Below are 24792 nucleotides of genomic sequence, written 5' to 3'. Positions count from 1 at the left end.
CAACAATTATGATAGTGAAAATCCTTCTACAATTTCATGCATAAAGGCTCTGCTTAACAATGGCTATGTGTACACATTCACTCATACCAAACAGTCTGTGACTCCAAAGAGTGAAAATTTGGACAAGTCCCATTACCCCTGGGACTCAATATCCAGTTGTCATCTTAATAATGGAATCAGCAAGGTTTTCTGTATTAACAATCATTGGAACCAATGCCTGAGAAGGTAATGTGATTCAGTTCAAGTACTGCCAGAATTTAGAACACACTGGCTTTTTCTGATTTATTAAATGTCTTGGCTATCATATGAGATCTCATTGACAATAATGTGCAGTATTACAAACATTAGTTGGGCAGATACAGTACTTATAAACCAGATTACTTTTGGTTTTAAAACTATCAAACCTTATTTTATCCATTCATTTTCCAGACATACTGCTGTGCTTGGGGTTTTAATTTTAAGCTAATCTGGATTTACGTATACTCCATGTTAAAGACCAGTGAAGAAATATGTTAAAAATGTTTCTGTGGATAACCAAAGGTGAAGAACCAAGATCTGTTTTTATTTCATAAGTTTCTGCTGCACACCTGTTTTGTATAATGTCCATCATTTAATGAACCTAAAATAAGAACACATGATTTGAAAAACAAATGAATTTTTTTCCTTCCTCCTCACAACTGGAAATTGCTTTTATTTGTGATTATAAAAGTGATGTTGTTCAGCTCACTTAAAAAGATACAACAAAGTAAAGATAACTTATAAATCCCACACAAGAAAAAAAAAAATCACTCAACCATTTTGGTACACTTAACTCTGGTTACTCCAGTTGTCTAGCTATCTAGCTTTTTAAATATTCTGAAACAAAACTAGAATAATCTACATATGTTGGTAACCTATCTTTATAAACTGATAATTCACTGTATATATCATCTCATAGCAATAAACTAGATCCACATGATTTTTTTTTTTTTAAGAACTTATTCAGGACTATTGCAAGAGGGGAGAGAGTAGGCTCAACTGCAAATTCAGCAAAGACAGCTGAGACTTTGTAGCCAATGAGCAGGGTGAGGTCGGTCAGTGGATGGAAAATTACTGAGGCACGTCATTGTCTTTAATAAGTGCACAGTATATGAATGCAATGCAATTTATTTAATCATTTCCACTGATGGACCCTTTTTAAATTTTTGCTACAGTGACAACCCTTATATATACGTTTTTGCACACATGTCTGATTATGGAAAAGCTTCATTTGTGGATATATTACCATGAAAAGCCTTAAAGCTATAACTTTTCATTTAATTATTTAACAAATTGTCTTCATTGATAAGGGAACAAAATTATATAAACAAGCATAATTCCAGAAAATCCAGGCTTATGACACCACAAGTATATGCAAAACACTATTAGGCCCCACGGGAGTAGAAAAGATGATTAACATTAAAATGATTCCTGACAGTAGAGGAATTTTTAATCTAGGAGAGGGACAGCCATACACATAGATAATACAAGGAATGAATGCAAGGCAGAGAGAACTGCACGGTAACTAAGAATGGAATGAGTAGCTGAATCCAAATGGCGATTAATCCTAACTTAAAGCAATTATTTTATGCTCAAATAGCTAACATTAAAAAAATGACAGCAAAGAGACAAATATTACATTGTTAACTCCAAGGCACAATCCAAATACTTTTGCTGTGCTAGTAATACATGACATTCTTACAGCATGCGATAAAATATCCTTATAATAATTATGTAAACAATAGGCAAGAAGACTGAGGAAAGCGGAATGACAGGAACTGAGTCATTTTTGTGTCCAGCAGATACTTTATATTTCATTCCTCTGGAATGTAAGATCCAAGAGGACAAGAACTTTGTCTTACTGTTCATTGATTCCCTAGCTCTAAAATAGTTCCTATCACAAAGAAGTACAGATTCAGTAAATGTTTGTTGAATATCCCCATTTTATAGATGAGGAAATTGAGGCTCAGATAGACAGTTATGGATGCAGGGGCACACTTAAGGTTCAAAACCAAATTCAGTATTCTTTCTTCAATTATAACGTCTGAAATAGATTAGTTATTAGCTGAATTTTGGAAATCATTTTATAAAAATAACACTTAACTTGGTGCTATCAAAATAACTGCTTGGAATGTATAATTTGCACTCATCACTAAATTTCAATTAAGCCAGAAATAAAAAGAAAATCTTATTGTCTTAAAAGGAATAGGCTGGATAATACTCCAGAATGTGTAATAACAATTTTAAAAGCTTTATTTTACCATTTTAAGTGAGACAAAAGGGGACAGAACTTTGAATTTTTTATTAGATTTAAATTTTAAAATAATGTAGCAAGAAAAAAGGAAGCAAAATCTACACACATCTCTCTCACATGAGGGAAAAAAAATAAAAAGAGGACTATTTTAATTGCTATTGAGCAGATAGATGCTGCAAATTATACATGAGTTATCCATTAAAGGAGACACAAGATGGCCTTTTTTGAAGCTGTAGGCTGTCAATTGGTTCAAATTACTATGAAATTCTTGAAAACAAAAATGCCTTTCTCTGAAAAAAAAAAAATCTGTACTTCAAATTGCCCCAATTAGTATGAAACACTAAAGTATTAAAAAAGCAATGTAAAGCATTAAAAGTGAGACTGTATCTCTCTCTGAAAATCTAAAACATATTAATAATCCAATAAATATACAGTTTAAGACACTGAAATGTAATTTACTTTCTCCTGCTAACATATTTTTCCAAAATATTTACATTTCGTATGTATTAGTCATATGTATACCAATCCTTTCAAACGTAAATTAAACTCATAGTGTAAAATATCTACAAGCTGTAAAACTGAATTCACTTAGAAGTCCACTGCAATAAATAAACTATACAGTAATATTCTCAACTAAATACTTAGAAAGCAACAATGTCCTAGATTCATCTGAAGATACAGTTTTTCCTCAATGAAAACTCTTGCCAATTTTTTAAGTGGTCTATCAATCAGACTTCTCATCTGGCAAGAATAAAATGTAAAGAGGACAAAAATTCTGAAATTTAGCTACAATTTAGTCTCATGTTTTCCCATTCACTGTATAAGAATAAGAGAAATCAAATGCAATGTTTTATTTTGCCTACCTTAATGTGAAAACACATCCAGAGGAACATTTAGTCAAAGCTCTGAGTTACAAGGATTTGAGAGTAGTTTAGAATAGTTGAAATTCAGGGATAAAAATTTTAAATTTCATTTTAATCAATAGCTTCAATTCCCTTCTACAATAAATATTTTATCAGGAGCTTATACAAATGTTCTAGACCTTTCCCTCCCCTGAATTCTTAAATTATTTCAGTAAACATCTTCGGAGAACATTCTATGTAAGACACACTTTGCTAAGTATCTGCACAAGACTTATCTCAGCTAATGTTCACATCAACCCTACAATCAAAGCTTCATTTTACATATAACTAAAAAAGGCTTGGCAATGCTAAGTAACTCATCCTTGGTTATAAAGCTGTTGGAGGCGAAGTCTGCATCTGAATGTTTTCAGGCTACACCACAACTGTACCCAATGACTTTATTTGGTAATCACATATTGCCTTACAAACATTATACTATTAACTTTCACTATTATTTTCTTTATTTGCCCTATATTCATGTCTTTAAGGGCAACAATTGTGTTGTGCTTTGATATCTTACAGCGTCTTTAGTAGACTGAAGTTGCTTGTATGATAGAATGACAGGCTACAAGTTTAAAAATTTTCGAAGCCTCACATTTGTTAAATGGAAATAATACCAAAGTAATTGAGTGCTTGCTGTTAAATGCCTCCATGTATTAACTCATTCAATCTTTATAACAGGCCTATGAAATCAGTACATTTTTGTTCTATTTTGCAGACAAAAAAGCTAAAAGCTAGAAAGGTTATCTAACTTGCCTAAGATTAAGGTTACAAGCTAGTTTTGGCCTAGGTTTCAAAACCCAAGGTATTCTGTCTCAAGTGGTTACCTGCTTAACATTAAATCTGTCCTTCTAGTACTAGATAATGACTAAATGAAATCATGTATTCATACAGTAGGGAAATTTTTAAAGTTTTAACTCTGGGCAGTGATTTCTTGGATGTAACATGAAAAGCACAGGCAATAAACACAAAAATTCACAAGTGGGACTATATCAAACTTTAAAACTGTGCACCAAAGGAAATAATCAATAGTATGAAAGACAACCTACAAAATGGGAGAAAAGAAATCTGCAAATCATATATCTGATAAGGGGTTAATATCTAGATTATATAAAGAACAACAACTCAACAACAACCAAATAACCTAATTACAAAATAGGCAAAGACTTGAATAGACATTTCTCAAAAAATGATATAAAAATGGCCAAAAAGCAAATAAAAAGATGCTCAACATTACTAATCATTAGAGAAATGCAAATCAAAATCACAATGAGAATATCACCTCACACGTATCAGGATGGTTATCAAAAAGTAACATCCAAAAAAAAAAAAAACCAAACAGAAAATAACAAGCATTGATGAGGGATGTGGAGAAACTGAAACCCTTGCACACTGTTGGTGGGAATGTAAAATGGCATAACTACTATGAAAACAAACAGTATAGCAGTTTCTCAAAAAAAAAAAAAAGTGAAAACAGAATTACCAATATGATCCAGCAATCCCATTTCTAGGTATGTATCCAAATGAATTGAAAGCAGGATTACAAAGAGATATCTGCAAACCCATGCTCATAGCAGCATTATCACAATAGCCAAGACATAGAAACAACATAAATATATTAATAGATCATGAATGGATATTGAAAATGTGGTATAGACATGCAATAGAATATTATGCAGCCTTTAAAAAGAGGAACTCCTATCATATTTATGCTACAACATTGACAAACTTCAGGGACATTATGCCAAGTTAAAGATGCTAGACAAAAAAAAAGGTCAATACTATATGATTTCACCTATATAAGGTATCTAAAGTAGCCAAATTTTTAAAGAAAGTACAATGGTGATTGCCAGGGGCTGGGTGGGTGGGGAAAATGGGAAGTTGTTTAATTTGCATAGTTTCAGTTTTGTAAGATGAAAATTCTGGAAATCTGTTGTACCACAATGTGAAAACGGCTAACACTACTGAACTGTACACTTAAAAACGGTTAAGTTAGTAAGTTTTGTTGTGTTTTTGCCACATTTTAAAAAAATTAACTCCTTTTGTTTCATTTTCCTCTACTGTCCTCTCTGGTACAGTATTCAACAGTATTCAATGTAAAGAAAAGAATAGAGAAAAGTAAAGAATACAAGGGCTTCAACAACGTAGAAAAAAATTTAGAAAATAAGAATAAAACAGGTAGCCTGACAGTCTTATTGATTTACTGGTAATTTTCTTCTTAACCTGGAAATACCTTGAACCTCAAGTGAAACAGTATCCTAATGACCAGGCAATGGAATGTAGTGGTTAAAGGCCTTTCGGAGCTGGAAAGGTCAAGTACTATTCTGACTTTGTTATTAATTACTGTGTGACCTTGGGTAAGATAGTTTTTTTTTTCATTCATTCATTCATTCATCAAAAAGTCTGTTTCCACATGAATAAACCCTGCCAAATGAATTCTAGGACTGTTCTGAGGAGTTAACAAAATAATCCATACAAACACTAAGCACTTTGTAAGTGCTCGACAAATGTTGGCTATAATTACTTTAAAGCCTAGAGAGCAGGACATGAACTGGCCGAATTCGACTAAACGAAGCTCAGTACTCGGTTCCTAAAGATGTGCCTCATTTGCTAATTATCAAATCAGATATTATTTGGCAAATCATTAGACTCTATCATTCTTACCAAATTTGTGCTCCTCTCTTCAGAAGGAACTCTCTCTCAAGGAAAAGCAATGTCATCTCAGGTATTCGAAAATGTTTCCTTTGGGAAGTGTTTTCGACTCAAGAGGTGGTGGAACCAGAGACGTGTACATTAGCCACTAAGGTTCCCCGCTCCCCATCCTTTATTAGGGGCCTAGGCCTTATCTGGGGGTGAACATGGGGGGGGTACACAATCAAACACCCAGGTAAAAGGCCCGCTCCATTAAGACAGGACCGGACGAATCTCCTGGGAGAATGACAGCTGGACATTTACGAAAACCCATTCGGGAACCGGTAACTCTCGCCTGCCAGCTGAGAGCCGGCATTTCACAGGCCCGCTGGGGAGGAGGGAGTCTCGGGCCGCCCATGGCAGGCCGGGCCGGGATGGTCAGAGCCGGGGCGGAGGTGTGTCAGGATGCTCCCCCTGGGGCCCCGCGGCGGGGTCGAGCAGGCCCGGGGCCCCGCCGGCTCCCCAGGGGCAGGGGCGGGGGCGGGAGCGCGCTGCGCGGCGGCCTGGGGACCCGGCTGGGAGGAAAGAGACATCGAGGGCCTCACCGCGGGCAGAGGGCAGTGGGTAGAGCTTCTCGGCCTTCTGCAGGAAGCGCTGGGCCTTTTCGCGGTTGCCGGCGTTCAGGGCCTCCCGGGCGATCTCTACACATTTCTCCGCCTCATCCCGGTTCCCCTCCATGGCTTGCACCTTCTTCCGTTTCCTGCAGGAGCGCAGCTACGAGAGGCGGAACCCGCCGCGCCGCCGCCGAGGAGGCGAGGCCGGCCGGGGATGGGGGCGTGCGGAGGCGAGCGGGGAGGAGCGCAGGAGACGGCGGCGGCGGCGGCAGGCCCGGGCGCACTGGCGGGATCGCAGCTCCGCCTCCTCACGGCGGCCTCCCCACCCCCCGCGGGCAGCTACGGCGCGAGCCGCATCCCTCCCGGTCCCGGGACGGAGCTCCTAGCCTGGCCGTCCGAGCCGACTCGGCGATCCGTGCGTGGCACCGCCAGGCTCGGAGCCGACCAAGCTCGGGGAGTGGGGGGCGAGCGACACCAGACCGGCTGCCTGCAGGGGGTTCCGCCGAGGCGCGGACCCGGCCGCCCGCATGGGCTGCACGGCGGTCCCTGACCTCCCGGCTCGACGGCGCAGGCGGCAGCCCGCCTTCCTGGCGGCCGGGTGACGGATGGGGGTGGGGACGTACGTTTTCAGGAAAATTCCCAGGGATCGAAGGCCCCGCCTCTGGGCCCCCTTCGCCTTGGGAGGATTTGGTCAGGTGAGGACCGCGCTGCCGGCGCTGTCAGCCTCTACACAGCGCTTCCGGTACAGGTGTTCAGAACACGGGGCTTGTTTTATTGCCTTGTCAGTGGTACATTTTTTCTGACCCATATTCCATAAAACTGCTTCCTAGTATATTCAGGAGGTACAAAGCAAACACTTTTTAATTTGTAGTTTTCACTTGTTCTGGTGAAAAAACGTAAGCCTGATAATCCTTCATGACCAAAACAAGGAATCAGCTTTGGGAAGGCACTGCCATCACGTAAGTTAACTACTTGTTGGTTTCCTCCCTTCTTCCATTTCCACATTACCCCTGTGAAATGCTGTACCATGTCACGTTGGCCTCCTCAGTGCAGGTAAAGGGCCCACTTTTTGCTTAGTAATGTCCTTACCCAAATTTCGAAAACTAAGAACTTGACAGAAACCAAGTGTCAAAATGATCCACTCAACCTAATCACAACCATTTTCACACAATGTTCAGTAAAGATATTGCTAGCTATGCCAGCAAATATGGTAACTCGGGACTGGTGAAGAAATCCTCTTCTGTAAAACGGTAATAGTATGTCCCCCCAAAATGTTACCACGTATTGAACAACTCAAGTAGCCTTAAAAACAGTGCATTGCACACAGAAAACACTGTTAGTCTAAACTGAAAGTTCCTTCTGTGGAGGTAGCTATATACAGGACTTCCCTACCTGCCCTCTCCCTTCCTCCCACCTGCCAAGTCCACAACAGTGGTATAGCGTAGTACTGTCACAAAAAGCTAACTGCAGCTAACAAACTGAAACGCTCAAGCTTAACCTAAAAAAAAAAAAACAATCAACTTGTCCCCGATCCAGCTTCTGCTTGAGTTCTAGTTCATTTACACAGTTTTAAAAAGAAAAAAACAAAAAAACTTGGGCCTTTTGACTTAAGATCTTCAGAATGAACAGTTTAAGAAAAGTGCTTAAATTATCACTGTATACCTATTCATAACAAAGCTGTTCCTATTATAATCAAGCAGATTTAATACATAACTTGTTTGGGATATGACCTTTATTGAGCTTATCCACCGGAGTGGAAATAATGTCTGTACAAAAACCAAATGTTTGTTACTATAACTTCTGCATCACAATTAAAATCCAAACAGTTTTTAAAAAACAGTCAACTCAATCAAAACCCACTACTTCAGAATCAATAGCTTCTTTGAAGCCACAGTAACACTTAAATATGGTTAAGACTCAAATGCAGAAATTTGGTTGGTTGGAAAGCTAATTAAACTTCCAACTTGCTCAAATAGAATTACAAAAAGGCAAAATTGTGTTTTTCACAGAGATACAGTCCACTGGAATCACCAACACTGGACAGCTGTTAGAGTATTTATTTAGAGTCCTGAGATAATAAGGAATCCAGGCATCCTTTAGACAGTCTTCTGTTGTCCTTTCTTCCCAATCAGAGATTTGTGGATGTGTGGAATAACACCTAGAAGGATAAATTAACAGTAGTTTAAAATCAAGACAGCTGAATGTTCTATTTGGAATATGTCTTTAAATGGGAAGCTCACGTGTGCCAAGGAAAAATTCACTAAGTTATATACAGAAATCAAATCTTATCATACAACCATACTACAGATCAGCGAAAATATATTAAGTGTACTCTTCTAGACTAAAAATTACCAGTGGGAATTAAGGCAGCAAAGAATTCTCTAAAGAAATTAAAAATGTCAGTATTTACATACCACCACCAGCAATTGTAGCCTTGATGAGAGAGTCCAATTCTTCATCTCCACGAATAGCAAGTTGCAAGTGACGAGGGGTAATACGCTTTACCTTCAAGTCTTTTGATGCATTTCCTGCCAATTCAAGTACCTAGAAGGCAGAATCTAATCAGTCTCCCTCCAACTTTCCTTAAGATCAAGATGCAGACAATAATTTAACCTTCATGAACGTGTATCTACCAACTGTCATCTCCCCCCACTACTTGAATGGCAAGATATGCAAAAGCAATGAAAGGGGCACGCAATTTTATTTCCTAAAGCAGCAAACTCAAGCTCAATAGGGTCCCATCATGAACACCAGCCCCCTCTAGCGTTGTCAGAAGCTTCTAGCCGCGTTCAGAGCCTGGGAGTTTTCTTGCATCACTTTCCTCCTTCCCTCTCGCCGCCTCCCCCCTCCTCCCCCCCAATCTTTTCCAGATTATAGGCGTACACCCATTTACCTCTGCGGTGAGGTACTCCAGGATGGCTGCGCTGTACACAGCGGCAGTAGCGCCCACACGTCCATGGCTGGTCGTCCTAGATTTCAGATGTCGATGGATACGACCCACCGGGAACTTCATTTTAAGCATACACAAACATAAATGCACAAAGATATTAAAGGCAAAGGTGGTAAAATTACCCGCGCACCAAAGCAAGGGGCACGGACGCTGGTGCAGCAACACGCCCCAGCAAAGACACACGTGATCGCCCCCCCCGATATTTATTGTATCGGTAAACCAAGTCGCGACACCATCACCCACGCAAAGACGAAACGCTCCTCTAAAGCGATGATAAACAAGAGAGGAAAAGCAAAGAAAAACGCCACGATTCCCAGACTGCACGAGCCGCCACTGACCTGCAAACCGGCTCTCTGCGAGCGGGAAACCGCCTTTGTCTTGGCCTTTCCGGAGTCCTTCCCAGCCTTACCGCCAGCCTGCGGCGCGCACACGCCCGCGAGGGAAGGAGGAACGCAGAATATAGGATTACCAGGGTGACGCGCCCCTCCCCCACCGCGGCGCGGCCCGGGCGCGAGCGCGGCCCCGAGCCCAGCCGGGGTCTCGGGCCCGCCGCGCGGCGCAACGGCGACCCCGCCCGCCCGCCCCCCGCTGCGCGCCCGCCGCGGCCGCGCGCCTCCGTCCGCCCGCCGGCCCCCAGCGACGCTGCGCGCGCCACACAACCGTCGCCGCCCGCCGCGAGATCCGAGGCTGCTCCTCTCGCCACCAACAAAACACCTCCCCCCGCTCTTCCAAATCCTGTCTCCGCGCGTTCCCAACCGTCGCCGCTTCACCCCATCGCCGTGTGTAACGGGTTTTTCTCCCGCTGGCAAAAACCCGCGGAGTCTTCGAGCGCCTCCGCGAAGTTTACCATTTCGAATTCTGCTGAAGCTCAAACAAGCAGGGCAGAGAAAGGACTAGTCAGACACCCAGCGAGAGCCCGCCGCCTACTCCTTCGTCGCACCGCGATTCAAACTGCGCTGTCTCCCGCCTTCCCCGCTCCCTTTATACTGCAGAATGTTCCCTCATCCGGGAACTCGGATTGCTCATCCCACCAATGGCTGCCACCCGCCCTCGGGACGCGTCCTTGAAGCCTCGGCCAATGAGCAAGCGATGCAAAGGGCGGAGGGGCGGGCGCTTCGCAGCTCGAGCTGCTATTGGGGCGTGGGGAAGGAGGTGGGGGAGGGTGGAGGGATGGGAACTGGGAGAAGAAGGGCACGGCGGCGGGAGGGAAGAAACACAGCGAGCTACGCTGCGGGAGTTAGGGGACCCGCCGCCTGTGGTCACGTGTCCGAGAGGAGGAGCTGAGAGGCTCAGGGGAGGGGCACTCAGTAGCGCCCCGCCATCCCCCGGCCCCCTTCGTCTCTTAGCCTGGTTCCGTAGACCACGTGAAATCTCCGCGGGGTCTAGCCTGCCCTCGTTCTCGCCCTCCCCCCTGCCACAGGAGCATCTCACAGACGAGACCCTCTGGTCCGCAGCCTTCTTCCGGGTCCCTGGGTCCCCTCCACCCCGCCCCCTCTGCATCCCTGGCTGCTCCTCCGGTCTGACAGGTGGCGCGAACGCGCCTCGACTCCTCGAACTATAGCATTGATAGCGATTCCGCGTTTCTTCCCCCTAGGCGAGTCCCCAGCCACCAACTGATCACGACGCTGTGCTCCCATTTGCAGCTGTATCTCCCTTCTTTCCTCATCAGTTTTGAACCCCTGCCTCTCCCCCCCAAAAAATCCCGGGATCGTTTCACGGTAAAAACGGTGGAGTAAAGTCACCTCGCTGGTCACAAAAGGCACAGAGGGCTTGGAGTGAGGCAGTATTCTTTAATCAAATCATAAGCCATATTTTTCTGGAGACTCCACATCAATGGGTTGTACCTTATAGCCAGGTGTCTAAAGTTGATTTAGTGAAACCCCAAAGCTATTATGTGTCAACTTTTCTATGCTAAACGTTTTGCTACATGACAAATGTTTGGTAAATGTCAGTGGGGTAACTTCTAACATGATTCACAGGCAGTTACAGATGGTCCATGTAATCAATTACAAATGGTAGGCTTTAAAAAATAGTACTGTACACACAGTACTATAATAATGCCAGCTACTTCATCTTCCAACTAATAGATTAATAACACCTGTGTACATGTCCAGCTGCTTGGAGACACTAATCTAAATCTTTCATATTTATAGTGTTTAATAGTATATTACATTTTAAACATAATTCAGTATTTCTGATGTTAAGAAATTTTGAAATATGTACCCTTGAGTACTGTAGTTTGGGTTTCAATTTGAAAGATTTTATCAAATTGGAGGACCTCTCTATTTCTGGGAGATAAGTTCCAGAGAAGAGATTCCCAACAATTTTGAGTCAAAGCTGCCTTATTTCTTCCCCATGCAACTGAGGAATTCTTGTGTTGGAATCAATAGCAAGAGTTAATCAGTTCTCCCACTGAATTGATAAAATGACATTAAAAATCTATGAAACCTGATATAATAGTTAACCTGAGCTCCACTTTGTCTTCCTGATATATGACTCACAAACCAACAGTAATACCTTTTCCAATTTGGGGAATATGTGCTCTTTGCTGTGAGGACCACCTGAAGGAATTCATTGTTACCTCTCTGAATAGTGGTTAAGAGAATGAGCTCAGGAGCAGGTAGACAAGAATTCCTGTCTTTGCTACCTTCTCATTGTGTCATCGTAGTTACTAACTTTTTGGAGCTTCAAGTTCCTCTTCTGTGAAAAGTGTATAGTTACACCTATTTTCCCGTGGTTGTTGAAAGATTAAAGGAGAAGGTATTCAATGTACTCTCTAACGTGTTTATCACATAGTGAGCACTGAAAAACTACGGTGTCTTGTACACTGGATGCTGGGGAGGGATGAAATAAAGTACCTTTGATTTCTAAATCTTTTCCCAATACATTCAAATGTTTTCCTCATCCTTTGGAGAATAGGACAATATTAGTTTCTCTACTTTTCACAGCAGTTTTGTGAAGATTTCATATGTGTTAATATTCTTAGCTTATCTCTCCTGAACTTGTATTTATGCTATTATATGTATATAATATACATAGCCAGAGCTATGTAACTCTTTTTGTTCAATGCCACACCCAATCAGCTACTTAGTAAGTGCTCTTTTGTCATAAAAAACTAAACTAATATAAAGTAGACTGCCCCACTATTACTGCCTTTCTCCTTAATAGTCTTTTCCTAACTCAGGCAAACTTTCTATGGGTAATTTTTATCCCCTTTCTGACAGTAGTATATATATTAACTACTATTCCTGGGAGTTTATGTTGAGAATTTGAGAGATAGTCTCACAACTGAGAAAAATTTCTCAAATACATCTTGCTTTAAACACCTGTTTTTAAGCAAATACAAACAGACGTCCCAGCTATTTCAAATGATACCAGCCTACGTGATATAGATACTTAGGTTGGATACTTCTGGCTAGATAATCCCCATTGAAATCTTGGTTCTTGCTACCTAGGGCATCCTGGAGAGAATAGGCCTTCAAGGACTCAATGAGTTGTCAATAATTGAGTTCTGGTGTGGTGTAATACAAACCATTGACCTAGAGTGAAAAACTGGGAAAAATTCTGGGCAGCCACTCACTAGCTGTGTGGCCTGAAGTAAGCTGAACTCTGAGCCACAGTTTCTTCATTTATTATCTAGAGATTCACAGGACCGGATAAACCAGCCTCATAGAACTGTGAGAGGCTTTCATGAAGTGTGAGGAATGTACTCCATATATTCGATTATGATGTACTAATATTGTGGTACAAAGGCCATAATTCTCCCTGAATTCTTCACATAAATAAAAAGAAGCCTATGTGTTTAACTCAGTGTTGGTGAAACAAAGATCCTGGATTTATATTCCAAATTTCCCAGCTATACACTCCCCATGACCACAGATTTCACACATTTAGCTCACAAATATAGCGCATAGGTTACAAAGAGGATCAGCTGAATCTGCTCTACCTGATCCATCGCCATTTCAGGAAAAACAATTGAAAAATGGGGCCAAATATCTCTTTTAATGCAACACTTATTTTTTCCATATCTAACAATCCTCAGAAGTTTTTGAAATTTGCTGTTAATTTTAAAATAAAAAATTGAGGCTCTTTTCATATTATCCTTTCATTATCTATTATTGATCTTTAGGATTTGCTGGGTAAAGGAGGAAGTCTGTGTGTTGATATTGTTTTCCCAAATAATATTTCACCTGTATAACTATTTTATAACTCTTATCCCTCCAGCTAAATTGTACAGCCAGCTAAATTGCAAAATGCATTGTAATGTTCCTATGATTTTTTAAAAATTTCTATAATATGTTTTTAATGTAATTTCAAGATTGTTGTTGACATTTAACACATACTGTATTGTCTTCTTAGTCTGAATATATGCAACCAAAATGGGTTGTAATACCACATATAACACGTGATACATAATCCTTCCCTAATAAAGGAATAGATGTGATATATTCCAGGTCAGTGCTGTCAACTTGGTAAGTAAACTAGAACACAGTCATTCAGTTGTACGAGGTGCCAGGCAACAGGCCAAGCGATAGCAGCTGGGAGACAGGACATATAAGGCTTAGGTTCTTCCCTCCATCTAGCTGAGAGGATTAGACAAGAAAATTTAAACAATGCTCTAATCATTTAGACCACATTAATAAGGCTATTACAAAATAAGTACCTGATTGGCCACCAAACCAACAATTCCTCTGGTTTACAGGACAGAAAACTACCATGGACTGAAGTGTTTTGAAAAGATTATGTTTAAATGGACAAGGGGAAAGGTTGACAACAATGACAGGTTGGCATAAGGAAGTGCAGTTAGAATGTAGAGGTGTGGCAGAGATTCCTGGTTATTACCCTGTTTTTATTTCCCCATCTTCCTCACTACTAGAGCTTCCAATTTTTAGTGGGATACTCGGTCATCAGAATATAAGTACATTTGGCCATGAAAATACATTTTAACCAAAGGGTGTAAGCATCAGTGGTCAGCACAGACAAGATCCAGGAAATTTCCTTACAAGAGACAAGACTCTTCTTCTCCATTTCTTCTTCTGGTTGACTGGAATGAAGCCAAAGTTGGAAAGCCATTTTGGATAATGAAATGAACATATGAAGGAATAATCCAATAGAAGAAGCAAGAGTCTTTGATACTCGGAAATATCAAGCCTGCCCTGGGTCTCTTTTAACTTTTACATCTATTTTGAGCTACTTTTATTTTGGAGTGTTGTCACTTGCAGCTGAACTAAATCTTAACCTAAGTCAATACCCTAAATCTTGGGGAAAGGTAGTGGACTTTACCATGAGGCACTGAGAAACCAATTGATATTTCTGAGAAGGGGATAATACAATGTTCCTCAATTTTAGCATGGGGAACTAATCTAGCATGGGGTACAAGGGAAGTCACAAAAGGGAAAATTTTTGTTAGAAGGCTCGTAAAGATGATGTATGTCACCTATGTACAAAGCCTAAAACCAGTGTAATACTGAAACCAAGACAAGGATGTAAAACATCTTGAAGGGAGAATCAGATTTAGTAACTGGTTTTGACAATTAGGAAGTGGACATGGATAAATGAGAGAGGGAATAAAAGAAGATAGTCAGGTGTTTTAGATTGGTGGTCCAGTACATGAAGTAGCATCTGTCGAAGTGGGGATGCCAAGAGGGTAGACGTGGATGGGCAAAGAAAAGGAAGAGCAAAAGTCGGGAAGGTTACGAAATATTTAAATTGACATTCAGGGAATTCAAGTGGAATTTTCTATTAAGTGTGTTGGCAATAAAGACAGGAGCTTGTAAAAGAAAAACTTTCAAAAATATATGCCAAGAAGTATTCTTAACAAAAACATTAGGTGATGATGGCAGAACTGTTGAAAGATAAACTGAGACGTATTAAAAAGCTTAAGAGTTTATTTGAACAAAACTCGATTGGAATCGAGCAGTGCCAAGCTAAAAGTGATTCGGAGCGCTCCACCAGCAGGAGCTGCGGTGGGAAAGACTTCTGTAGAGAAGGTGTGGGAGCAAAGAAAGGAAAGGATTTGATTGCTGCAGCATAAAGCAGTCGGTTGCCTTTAGGTACGATTTCATAACCCTGAGGCATTTACAGGCTTAGATTCTAGACCGCCATAGCGTAAGAGCCACCTCAGTCTAATTTCCTTCTTGTTTAGTTAATTTGATGCCACAGATGACAGTACCAAGGAAAAAAAGGAAATAGAATTGAAAGCTGAAGAGCAGCCAAAGATCCAGAGAAGCAAAGTGTTGTTTCTCACTAGACATGACTCCATAGGATAACAGAAAACGCCAGTAGTTACAACGTCTAACAAGATGGTGTTCGTCACATATATACTGCCTGCTCTGGGTGATTAACAATCGGTGTTTGATCTTTATTTCTCTCTTCTGTTTACCAAAGATGATAATGTCATAAATTCGAAGACTAAATCGGGTTTTATCAAAACTCTTGGTTGTCAAGTAAATCTTTTATGCCCAATGTTATAAGGCAATGAGAAGGATCATTGGCTAAGTTCTGTAAGTTTGAAATTTCACACAGTGATCTTAGTACCAGAGAGAATCCAAATGCCACTTCATCCTGAGGAGGAAAGGGAATGCCACACACCCTCACAAAATAGACAAGGATCTAAAAACATGCAATTTATACTTTTTATAAAATTTTGAACAATGCATACTTCACACCACTCCACAGACCCAGGGTAAAACCAGTATAAAAGGTGTGGCCATCATACCTATTATTAAAACCTTGTACAGATAGAAGTGACTCCCCAGTCCTCTCAGTTGGGTGGATGTGGCTCAGAGCAGAATCTAAAGGCTTTTCCGCATCCTTAGACTTTCCCAACTTCATTTTTTGTGTGGTGTGTGTAGGAGTGTGGGTGGTTGTTTGGAATTATTTGTTAAAACAGAGCAACCTAGGGAAAGTTAAATAATAGAGCTAACAATCTTTCTGAGAGTCATCTTGTTAACTATTAAAACTGCTTTAAGGTGTTTTTTCCAGTTTGTTACAGAATTACTCTCATGGACATTTCATACTGTCTGGGTCCAGGCAGAGAATGAAAGAGCAGTGCTTTTGCTCGTAGAAGTAGATAACGTTATCAGACCATGATTAATGAGTCACTAGGTTTAGGATATTTGAGACATGGTATTAAGCAAGATCAACCGCTCAAAATACTTCCTAATGATTCTGTACATTTACAAGGAATTTTATGAGTTTTCAGTGGAATTTGACCTAGAGGCCGATTTCAACCTAAAAATGTCTGCAGTAGACATGCTTATCTTCATTTTAAAAGATGAAGAAATAGACTTAGGGGATATTCAGGGATAAAAGTACCAGATGGAAGTTCTCTGTGCTCTTTCTATAGCTTTGTACTTCTGAGTAAAAAGCTTCTGGGGAGAGGATTTAATTAGTGCCTATAACCATGCATACCTGTGATCTTCTCTGTCTTAAACGAAACTCATACACTCTCTAACTGAACAACTTTAAGACATCAGTGTTATTATTCTAGATGAATACTGTTTTCATTGTCTTCTCGTGTCCTGATGTTTCGTGAAATAGTCATTAATTTCTTCAATAAGCCTTCTCTCCTGCTCAGATTCTTAGCAGGAAACAGCCTGAGACACTCTTCCTCCATTAATAGATTAGTCCAACAACTCTAGGCAAGAGCTGGCCAGGTCATTTATCATATTTCACCACAGGATATGGAAATTTACATGCTGGCTCTTTGTTTAGATTTTTATCTCCTGTTTTAAAGTGAAAACAGTATACTCATCTTAATTGTCAAAAATGAAACAAGTCACTTTTTCTCCAAACTAAGCTGACCATTCAGGAATTTTACAAAAATCTATAAGGAAAGAGGAGTGTGTTACTGTATATTATTAAAATGTAAAACCTGTTTCACATCATCGATTTTGTAGCATAGTATAATGGCACTAATTTTACAGAGAGGACTTCTTTAATCAATATTATGAATTACAGAGCACTTGAAGATAAATACACATATGACATACATAAAAATAAACAGATAACAAATTTACAATACTTTTACACATAGATATGTATAACACTCCAAGTGACCAGTAAACAGTTTTGCCAAAAACAAAAACTAGTAGATTTGCTTTAATAAAATAATATTTAAGAGTATTAATTATTTGTAAATGTATCAAAGCTCAAGAACTTTTAAAATATATGTTTGAAAATTTCTATATTCTGTGTTCTCTATTAAGTTGGTTTACAAACATTTTTTACAGATGATTTAAACTGTAGTTCAACTTCCAATGACATATTGAAAATTCCCAAAGAAAATGATCTGAAATATTGAGGCTCTACTCTTGGTTGCCTGTGGCAATCTGATTGCCTCAAAGGCTAGGGGGCATGACTTGAAATTCCATTTACAAAGCATCACATTTTTATTCAGACTGCATATTTTGGAGGTAGCCAAAGCTCCCAAGCCACTCATAGGTGCTGAAACTTTGCCTTGAATGTTCATGTGAAAATACAAACATTTATAAGATTGTACCTGTCATAGGCTCCCTCATTCCATTTACTTCACACATGTCCAAAGGCTATTTTGCAAAAAGGACACAGTACCTTTTCACTAACATGATCTTTATATGGGTTATAGATTTATGTATAAACATTGGAGCAAATCTATTGAACAATATGAAGTAGATAACAGAGCCCTGAATGACCAAGACTCACTTATTGTTCACCAAACGCATTTTTATTTCCTGAGTGTTCCACCAGAACTCCTGATCCCTTGCAGGGAGGGGTAGCCATGTGATGGGTTCTCATCAAAGTGTGTGGAAGTGGCTTGTGTCATTTCTACACTTTTAAAAAGTGTGTCTTCTCCACCCTCTTTTTCTCTATTTGAGAGTTGTATGCAAGGGAGGAGATTCCAAAATAAGGAGGTTAGAGCTTCATGATCAGTCACACAAAAGCCACCCACCAACCAGGAACCCCAGACCAGCACTTTTATTGTATTAAGTCACCACAAATTTGTAGTTTGTTTGTTACAGCAGTTAGGCTTCCCTAACTAATACACCTGGTTTATAGAACAAAACAATCACTGTAGAGGTGTTTTGGAGAGACACATATCAGTGTAATCTGTTATTATTGGGATGCTGGTTTCATTTGTTAAAACTACACAGTAGAAGGAGAAGTTTTGGCAAACATGCCATACTGAAGAATGCTTGTTTTCATTATTTCCTACTTTGAAAAAGAATGTGCTTTGCAAAAATATAAAGTAACTCGTGCACAGGAAGAGATTGGAAATAACCCAAATGATCATTAATAGAGAACTTAGTAATAAACTATGGTGCAGCAACATAATGAAGTAAGATGGAGCTGTGAAAGTGAATGATATTTATACCTTGATATACAGTGATCTTCAGAATATATTATTAAATGAAGGAAATAAAGTACAGAATAGGGTATCTAGTACGTTATGTTTTGTATAAGTTGCATATTTGCTTATATTTGCAGAAAGAAACAATAGTGGATTGATAAACCAAAAATTAATAAAAATTATTACAGTAAGAAGGAAGGTAGAGTAGACAGAGATGGAAGCAAAACTTCTTGTTTTACAGTTTTTACTTTGGTATGTTGTAAATGCTTTTATGTAATTAAAACATTTAATGAGAAATCTGTAAATATTGAAAGCAAGCCGAACTAAAAAACCTAACTGGCTATTAAGTTGATGCCACATTCTAACAGAGAAAAGAAATTATTACAAGTAAACTCAGAAACAGTATTAGTCTCAGTCTTCAGTGGGATGAACTATAAAGACATGAAAAACTACCAAGAAGTCTTACACTTCATTTAATAGTCAATGTTGAGAATAATATCAGTATTATTATTCTTAAAATTATTATATGTGTATTATTGGATAAAGCAAATTATTAAGTATGTTAATTTCCTTAATTATCAATAATTTAGCATAAGGAAAAAGATATGAATATAAAATCAAGAAATTTAAGACCCTGTGACCTGATATTTAAGAGAAGTATCAGTGAGAACATACAAATTTCCTCCTCCTCTTAAAAAACGTGTATCTTAGCCCCCAGAGAAAAGCCTTAGAAGCAATGACAAGCCACCAGCGGTAAACAGTCCTCGTGGTGAGATCCTGGTCTCTAAATATCATTTCCTACTAAAAGGAATCTTTGAAGAAATGACTTTCTTCAGGGCTGAGGCAGAAACTATACAGTCTTTCAGAAAGGACACGTAAAAAGTTTAAAGAATCTCCCACTGGCCAAAATGGGATTATTTGAACATGGAAATGACTATAAGTTTAAGTCCAATGCATTGAACTTAGAAAAAGCAATGAGTTCAAACTGAAGAGAAAAGAAAGGAGGAAAGAGGACAGTGAGAGGAGAGAGGGAGGGCGAAAGGAAAGGGTAGGAGGAGGGAAGGAGAGAGAAATAGAGAGGAAAGAAAATCTTTTGGATGCCGTTGCAAGTGTCCGCAGCGCCAACTCGTCACTCTAAAGGTTGATAACCAAAGGGGCAGAAGTGAACATTTATTCTGTCTCTCTGCAACGAATTATATTTCAATTTATACTGAAGTAATTGATGGGGAAAAATTCTTCTAAACAAAAGGATTCTGGCTAATAAATACAGAAGAAATAATAGAATTAGGAAAAAATCCCATTTTGCAACTTTCACATGAATCACATAAAGGTCATAAATCTAGGGCAAAACCATTTTCTTTATAGTATGTTCCCTAGAAGATTGAGAATAATATTTCTAAGTTTACCTGGAATAATCTTTTTAAAAGAATATTTCATAGATGGGGCTGTGTAGTTCATTTCCTATCTATTCAACTCTTTAGAACTAACTTCTTGGCCCCTGGAAATCAAACGACACCAGACAGATAATGTAAGGGAGCATTATTAGCCACATTTAGAATGTGGGAAAATGACCTGGTTTCCCCAATAAGGAAATAGCATTGAGAAGCAAGGAAAGGGGAGAGAGAAGGAGAGAGAACACTGCTCTAGATTAAGAGATTTTAAAAAAGAATTAAGAGACAGTACAACCCGATAATGTGTGTGTACCTTGTTTGGAAGCTGCGATTTTTGTCCACAGTTTTGTTTTTTTTTTTTAATTTGGATAACTGGGGAAATTTGAATGTGAACTTAGCATTAGATAATATTGAGGAATTATTGTTAATGTTATTAGATAAAATAATGGCATTTAGTTATGCAAAGACATGTCCCTTATTTTATTATTTTTAAAGACGTACACTAAAATATTTAGAGGAAAGATGAAAGAATTTCTGGAATTTCCTTTAAAATGTTCCAGCCAAAATAAGAATTTTTTTAAGGCAGGAGAGATAACCAGTATGGCAAAACATTGTTGAAATTGGGTATTTACATTTTGAAAATTCTGGTTAAAGTTCAATAAAAAAATTTTAATGGTGATGAAACTGCTACAGGTGGTATCTTCATGTAGGGGAGGAAAAAAATTGTAAATTTTGCTTTGTAGTCATGCAAAGTTTTAAGTCTAACACATTTGGCCTCAACATTGTTTGGGGCCAAAACTATGTTTTGCATCATGTTTTGTCCTTAAAATTTTTTTTTTAATAAAGGGCAACCCCAGTATCTGATTTGAATGCACCAGGCTGGCTTCTCAGCCACTCTCTTTTTACCACGTAAAGGATACTTTATTGTTTGACATTGTGCTCAACTGCCTTTAATAGACAAGTTTATCTATGTAAATGTTTTTGTTGTTAATTTTGTTTTGCTTTGGCTATCCTAAAATAACATGCAGGGAATTTGTACAAGCGTTCACAGCGTACCAATGTGGACCACAAAAGATAAGGAGCAATGAGGCAATAGTGGAAAGAGGAGAAAAACTGAATTCAGATACTGTGAATTTGACATCGACACATCGCAGCTAAGAGACATCGATCAAATCAGCGTCTGTGACCACTACACTTCTCTTGGGCAAAATGGGAATGGTAAGACGGTTATTGTAAAGATTGCATGCGTTCTGTGAAGTACTTTTTCAACTCTATTATTTTTAAGCATTATACCAAGAAAACATTATTAGCATGGAGAATGACTACTGGCAATATTTCATGTGACTATTTTTACTTTACAAAGGTGAAAAACTATCTAAATGAATTTTAAAAAACAAAGCAAATAAATACATCAAAATTTTCCATTAAAAGATAGAGTAAAGAAATGATAATTTCATAATGCAGAATATTACCTCAGTTTCACTGTTTTATGCCTTATCTTTAACATATCAAGTTTTGTGTTTGTGTGTTTTATTTCAGCACCTAACATAGTTCCACCTATTGAAAAACTTACAGTATTTACTATCATACTGTGGAGCAATAGGCCACATTAACTGACTTAGCTTGTTTTCAGCAATTTATCATTTCAGTTTACAGTTAATACTCAGTGTTGTTATGCCCTTGAACAGAGCTTTTCTCTAAATTGTCTAAGGCACTTAAACATCCTGCATTAATGAGAAGTTGCTTTACAATGTAATTGTGAATCATGAAAAGAGAATTGAAGAAAACTTAACCTTATCCCCTACCCTCTCTTCAGCAAAAGAAGCCACATGAAAGAACATGAATATTTCTTTAAAGTGATTAATGACTTAAGGGCTACAAAGTTCTTTGAAACAAACAATTTTTTTTTCCTAATGAACAGCAATAAGAAACATATTTCATCTGACTCTACATTTTCTATCAGTAGAAAGTTTAGATCAGCTCAGCAAACACAGGATTCCACACTGGCTTTTTACTTTGTGCCTGCTAAGCTTCATTTCACTACTATGATGTTACCACTTAAACTAGTATTCTGCCTCTCAAGATGAAATGACAGAGAAAACCTTATATTTCTGTGGATACTGTTAGCACTTTCAGTACTTTATCAACTGGCTCCTCTGTATTTCCTTACCTTCACTTTTCACTATTCTTGTCTTTCAATCCAGATTGATCTTTTCCCATTAAAAAGTTTATTTATTTATTTTTGAAAAGTTAAATTTTTACATGTTTCACCATTTAAGAGGTTGAAACAAAAGTATATGGTGAAAACTCTCTCTCCCACCCCGTCCCTCAGTTCCCCAGAAATATGTTTTCCCATATTTTCCTTGATCATCTGCTTTTGTTCATATTGCTTCCCTGAACCATCATCTCTAAAACTGATCCACTTGTGGAGAAAAGGGAACCCTCCTATGCTGTTAATGGGAATGTAAATTGGTACAGCCACTATGGAGAACAGTATGGAGGTTCCTTAAAAGACTAAAAACAGAGTTGCCGTTGATCCAGCAGTCCCACTCCTGGGCATATACCCGGAAAAGATGGAAACTCTATTTCAAAAAGATACATGCACCCTAAGGTTTATAGCATCACTATTTACAATAGCCAAGATGTGGAAGCAGCCTAAATGCCCATCAACAGATGATTGGATAAAGAAGATGTGTAGTATTCCATTTTATATATAAAAAGAATGTAATGTAAAAAAGAATGAAATAATACCATTTGCAATAATATGGAGAGACCTAGAGATTATCATAATAAGTGAAGTAAGTCAAACAAAGACAAGTATCATATGATGCATTTATATGTGTAATTTAAAAAAATGATACAAGTGAACTTATTTACAAAACAGACTCACAGACATAGAAAACAAACTTATGGTTACCAAAGGGGAAGGGGGTTGGGAGGGGAGGGATAAATAAGGAGTTTGGAATTAACAGATACATGCTACTATATATAAAATAGATAAACAACAAGGACCTACTGTATAACACAGAGAACTATATTGAATAGCTTATAATAATGTACACTGGAAAAGAATCTGAAAAAGTATATATATAAAACTGAATCACTTTGCTGTATACACCTGAAATTAACAACACCATTGTAAATCAACTGCACTTCAATTGAATAAATAAGTAAATAAGTAAGCAAGTAAATAAATAAATAAATAAAATTGATCCCTTTTCCCCTTATTCTGCATAATTGAATAGGTTTGTAACTTACTTTCTTTAATATGTTTAAAGTGGCTAATGTTCCTAAATTATTTTCATATTTCCTGAACAGATTTTAGATTTCTTACAGATTTGTAGAATCCTTGAAAGCAAGAAATGAGTCCTATTCCTTTTGTTTTCCACATAGCAGGTGGTCTGGATTTAGGCAACTAATGGATGCCTAATACCTTCTCTATCCTCAAAAATGTTACCCGGTGGTTCCCAAAATCTGCTGCTATTAGATCACCTGGGCAGATATGGTAACTCATAACACCCTGGCTTCACCCCATGCCAATTAAGTCAGAATCTCTGGGGGTTGGATCTAAGCACAAGCATGACTTAAAACTTGCCAAGTGACTCCAGTGTGCAGCTACGTTTAAGAATCAGTAACCTAACCCACCTCTGCACCCTTCATCTCAATCCACGACCTCATTTCATGAAAACCTGCTCTTCCTACTAATGCCAAAATGTGTCCCTTTCCCCCATCCGCACCCATCTGTCCTGCTTTTCTCTGGTTACAGGTAAGAAAGAGTTCCTCTTCCTCCCATAGGCCTCCCTCCAGCAGCCACATTTTCTTTGCTCCCCGCTGAAAACCTTCTTGTAAGACTTTACTATGCAGATGATTGTCTCTTGTTTTCGCCTCCAAGTCTCTCTTCAACCCGCTTATAACTGAGTTTCTTTCCCATCAGGCCCCCAAAAATGCTCTTGTCCATGTTGTCATGTTGCCCAACCCAGGGGTCAGTTCTTTGCCTCTTTCTTACCTCTCAGGGACATGACCACTCTGCTCCAAACACGGTCTTTTCCTGATTTCCAGAATCTATGGGGTTGATCTTTTTCCTCTCCATCTGTCATTTTAATAGCCTCTTCACTACCTGACTGCAGGATGGCAGTTTCCCAGGGCTTTGTCCTAAGCCCTCTACTGTCTCCACACATTTCCATGTACAACTTGTGCATAGAGATGATTTCAGATAGTAAATGATTTGGATAACATTTTATCTTAATAGATAAGTCTTTCTTTTCAGTGACATTAGAAAAGACTACAACCTACAAATTAAACTCACTTTAAGGCTGTAAATTGAAGGAGGGTGAGTTTAAATAGCAAAGTACATGGCAAACTTCATAAAACACCCTTTACACATCTCTTTTCTTTCCCTAGATTTCTCCAGATTGCAGCTACCTTTGCTCTTTCCAAAAGCCTACATCAATTACTATGTCTCCTTTTTCTTTAATCTTCCCCTCAAGCATCCTTTCCATTCTTCCGCACTCATCTCCAGTAGAAACACATCTTATTGATGCTCTTCTGTACTCTGTATTGAAACTGTCTGTATTATTGAGAAGATGGGGTTCATGTGCCCTGGAAGTCTTCAAAATATAGAATATATACATTTCCAGGAAGCCATAGGAAATTTACTTGATATAGAAGAGATACTCTGGGGAAGAAAGAGATGTGGCAATA

General features: G+C 38.9%; 3 protein-coding genes across 4 annotated transcripts in view; 1 reads left to right on the top strand and 2 right to left on the bottom strand.

Moving 5' to 3' along the window:
- The window catches only part of DNAJB14 (DnaJ heat shock protein family (Hsp40) member B14), a 42069-nt gene extending 35051 nt beyond the window's left edge, over nucleotides 1–7018 (bottom strand). Inside the window, exons 1-2 of one of the 2 annotated variants that reach the window (XM_074343323.1) lie at nucleotides 6411–6528; nucleotides 5839–6020 (exon numbers count right to left, since the gene is read on the bottom strand). Coding sequence is in view for 1 of the 2 variants with exons in the window: in XM_074343319.1 (XP_074199420.1) it covers nucleotides 6411–6543 (133 nt within the window). In the remaining variant the exon portion in view is untranslated. Of the gene's footprint in view, nucleotides 1–5838; nucleotides 6021–6410 lie in introns of both variants that reach the window. The other variant, XM_074343319.1, reaches the window with a different exon arrangement.
- Nucleotides 7019–8133: 1115 nt separating this feature from the next.
- On the bottom strand, nucleotides 8134–10367 carry H2AZ1 (H2A.Z variant histone 1). The gene is made up of 5 exons (XM_010953576.3): nucleotides 10217–10367; nucleotides 9708–9785; nucleotides 9313–9426; nucleotides 8834–8963; nucleotides 8134–8577 (listed from the first exon to the last, which is right to left on the bottom strand). The coding sequence occupies exons 1-5, from the start codon at nucleotides 10217–10219 to the stop codon at nucleotides 8516–8518; spliced, it is 387 nt and encodes a 128-aa protein (XP_010951878.1). The 5' UTR covers nucleotides 10220–10367; the 3' UTR covers nucleotides 8134–8515.
- A 10872-nt stretch (nucleotides 10368–21239) lies between these two features.
- Nucleotides 21240–24792, top strand: part of LOC123616469 (uncharacterized) — a 46963-nt gene continuing 43410 nt past the window's right edge. The window contains exon 1 of the mRNA XM_045515694.2: nucleotides 21240–21309. The gene's annotated coding sequence lies outside the window, so the exon portion shown is untranslated. The remainder of the gene's footprint in view (nucleotides 21310–24792) is intronic.

Source organism: Camelus bactrianus, chromosome 2 (genome assembly GCF_048773025.1).
Source record: "Camelus bactrianus isolate YW-2024 breed Bactrian camel chromosome 2, ASM4877302v1, whole genome shotgun sequence".
Taxonomy (NCBI): Eukaryota; Metazoa; Chordata; class Mammalia; order Artiodactyla; family Camelidae; genus Camelus; species Camelus bactrianus.
Note: the sequence above shows the minus strand (reverse complement) of the source record. Positions and strands in the feature narration are given on the sequence as shown.

Coding starts and splice junctions, on each gene's coding strand:
- H2AZ1 (XM_010953576.3), bottom strand. Junction 9,427..9,707: donor CGCAGAGAGCCGGTTTGCAG/GTCAGTGGCGGC, acceptor CTTAAAATGAAG/TTCCCGGTGGGTCGTATCCA. Junction 8,578..8,833: donor GGCTACAATTGCTGGTGGTG/GTATGTAAATAC, acceptor TTATCCTTCTAG/GTGTTATTCCACACATCCAC.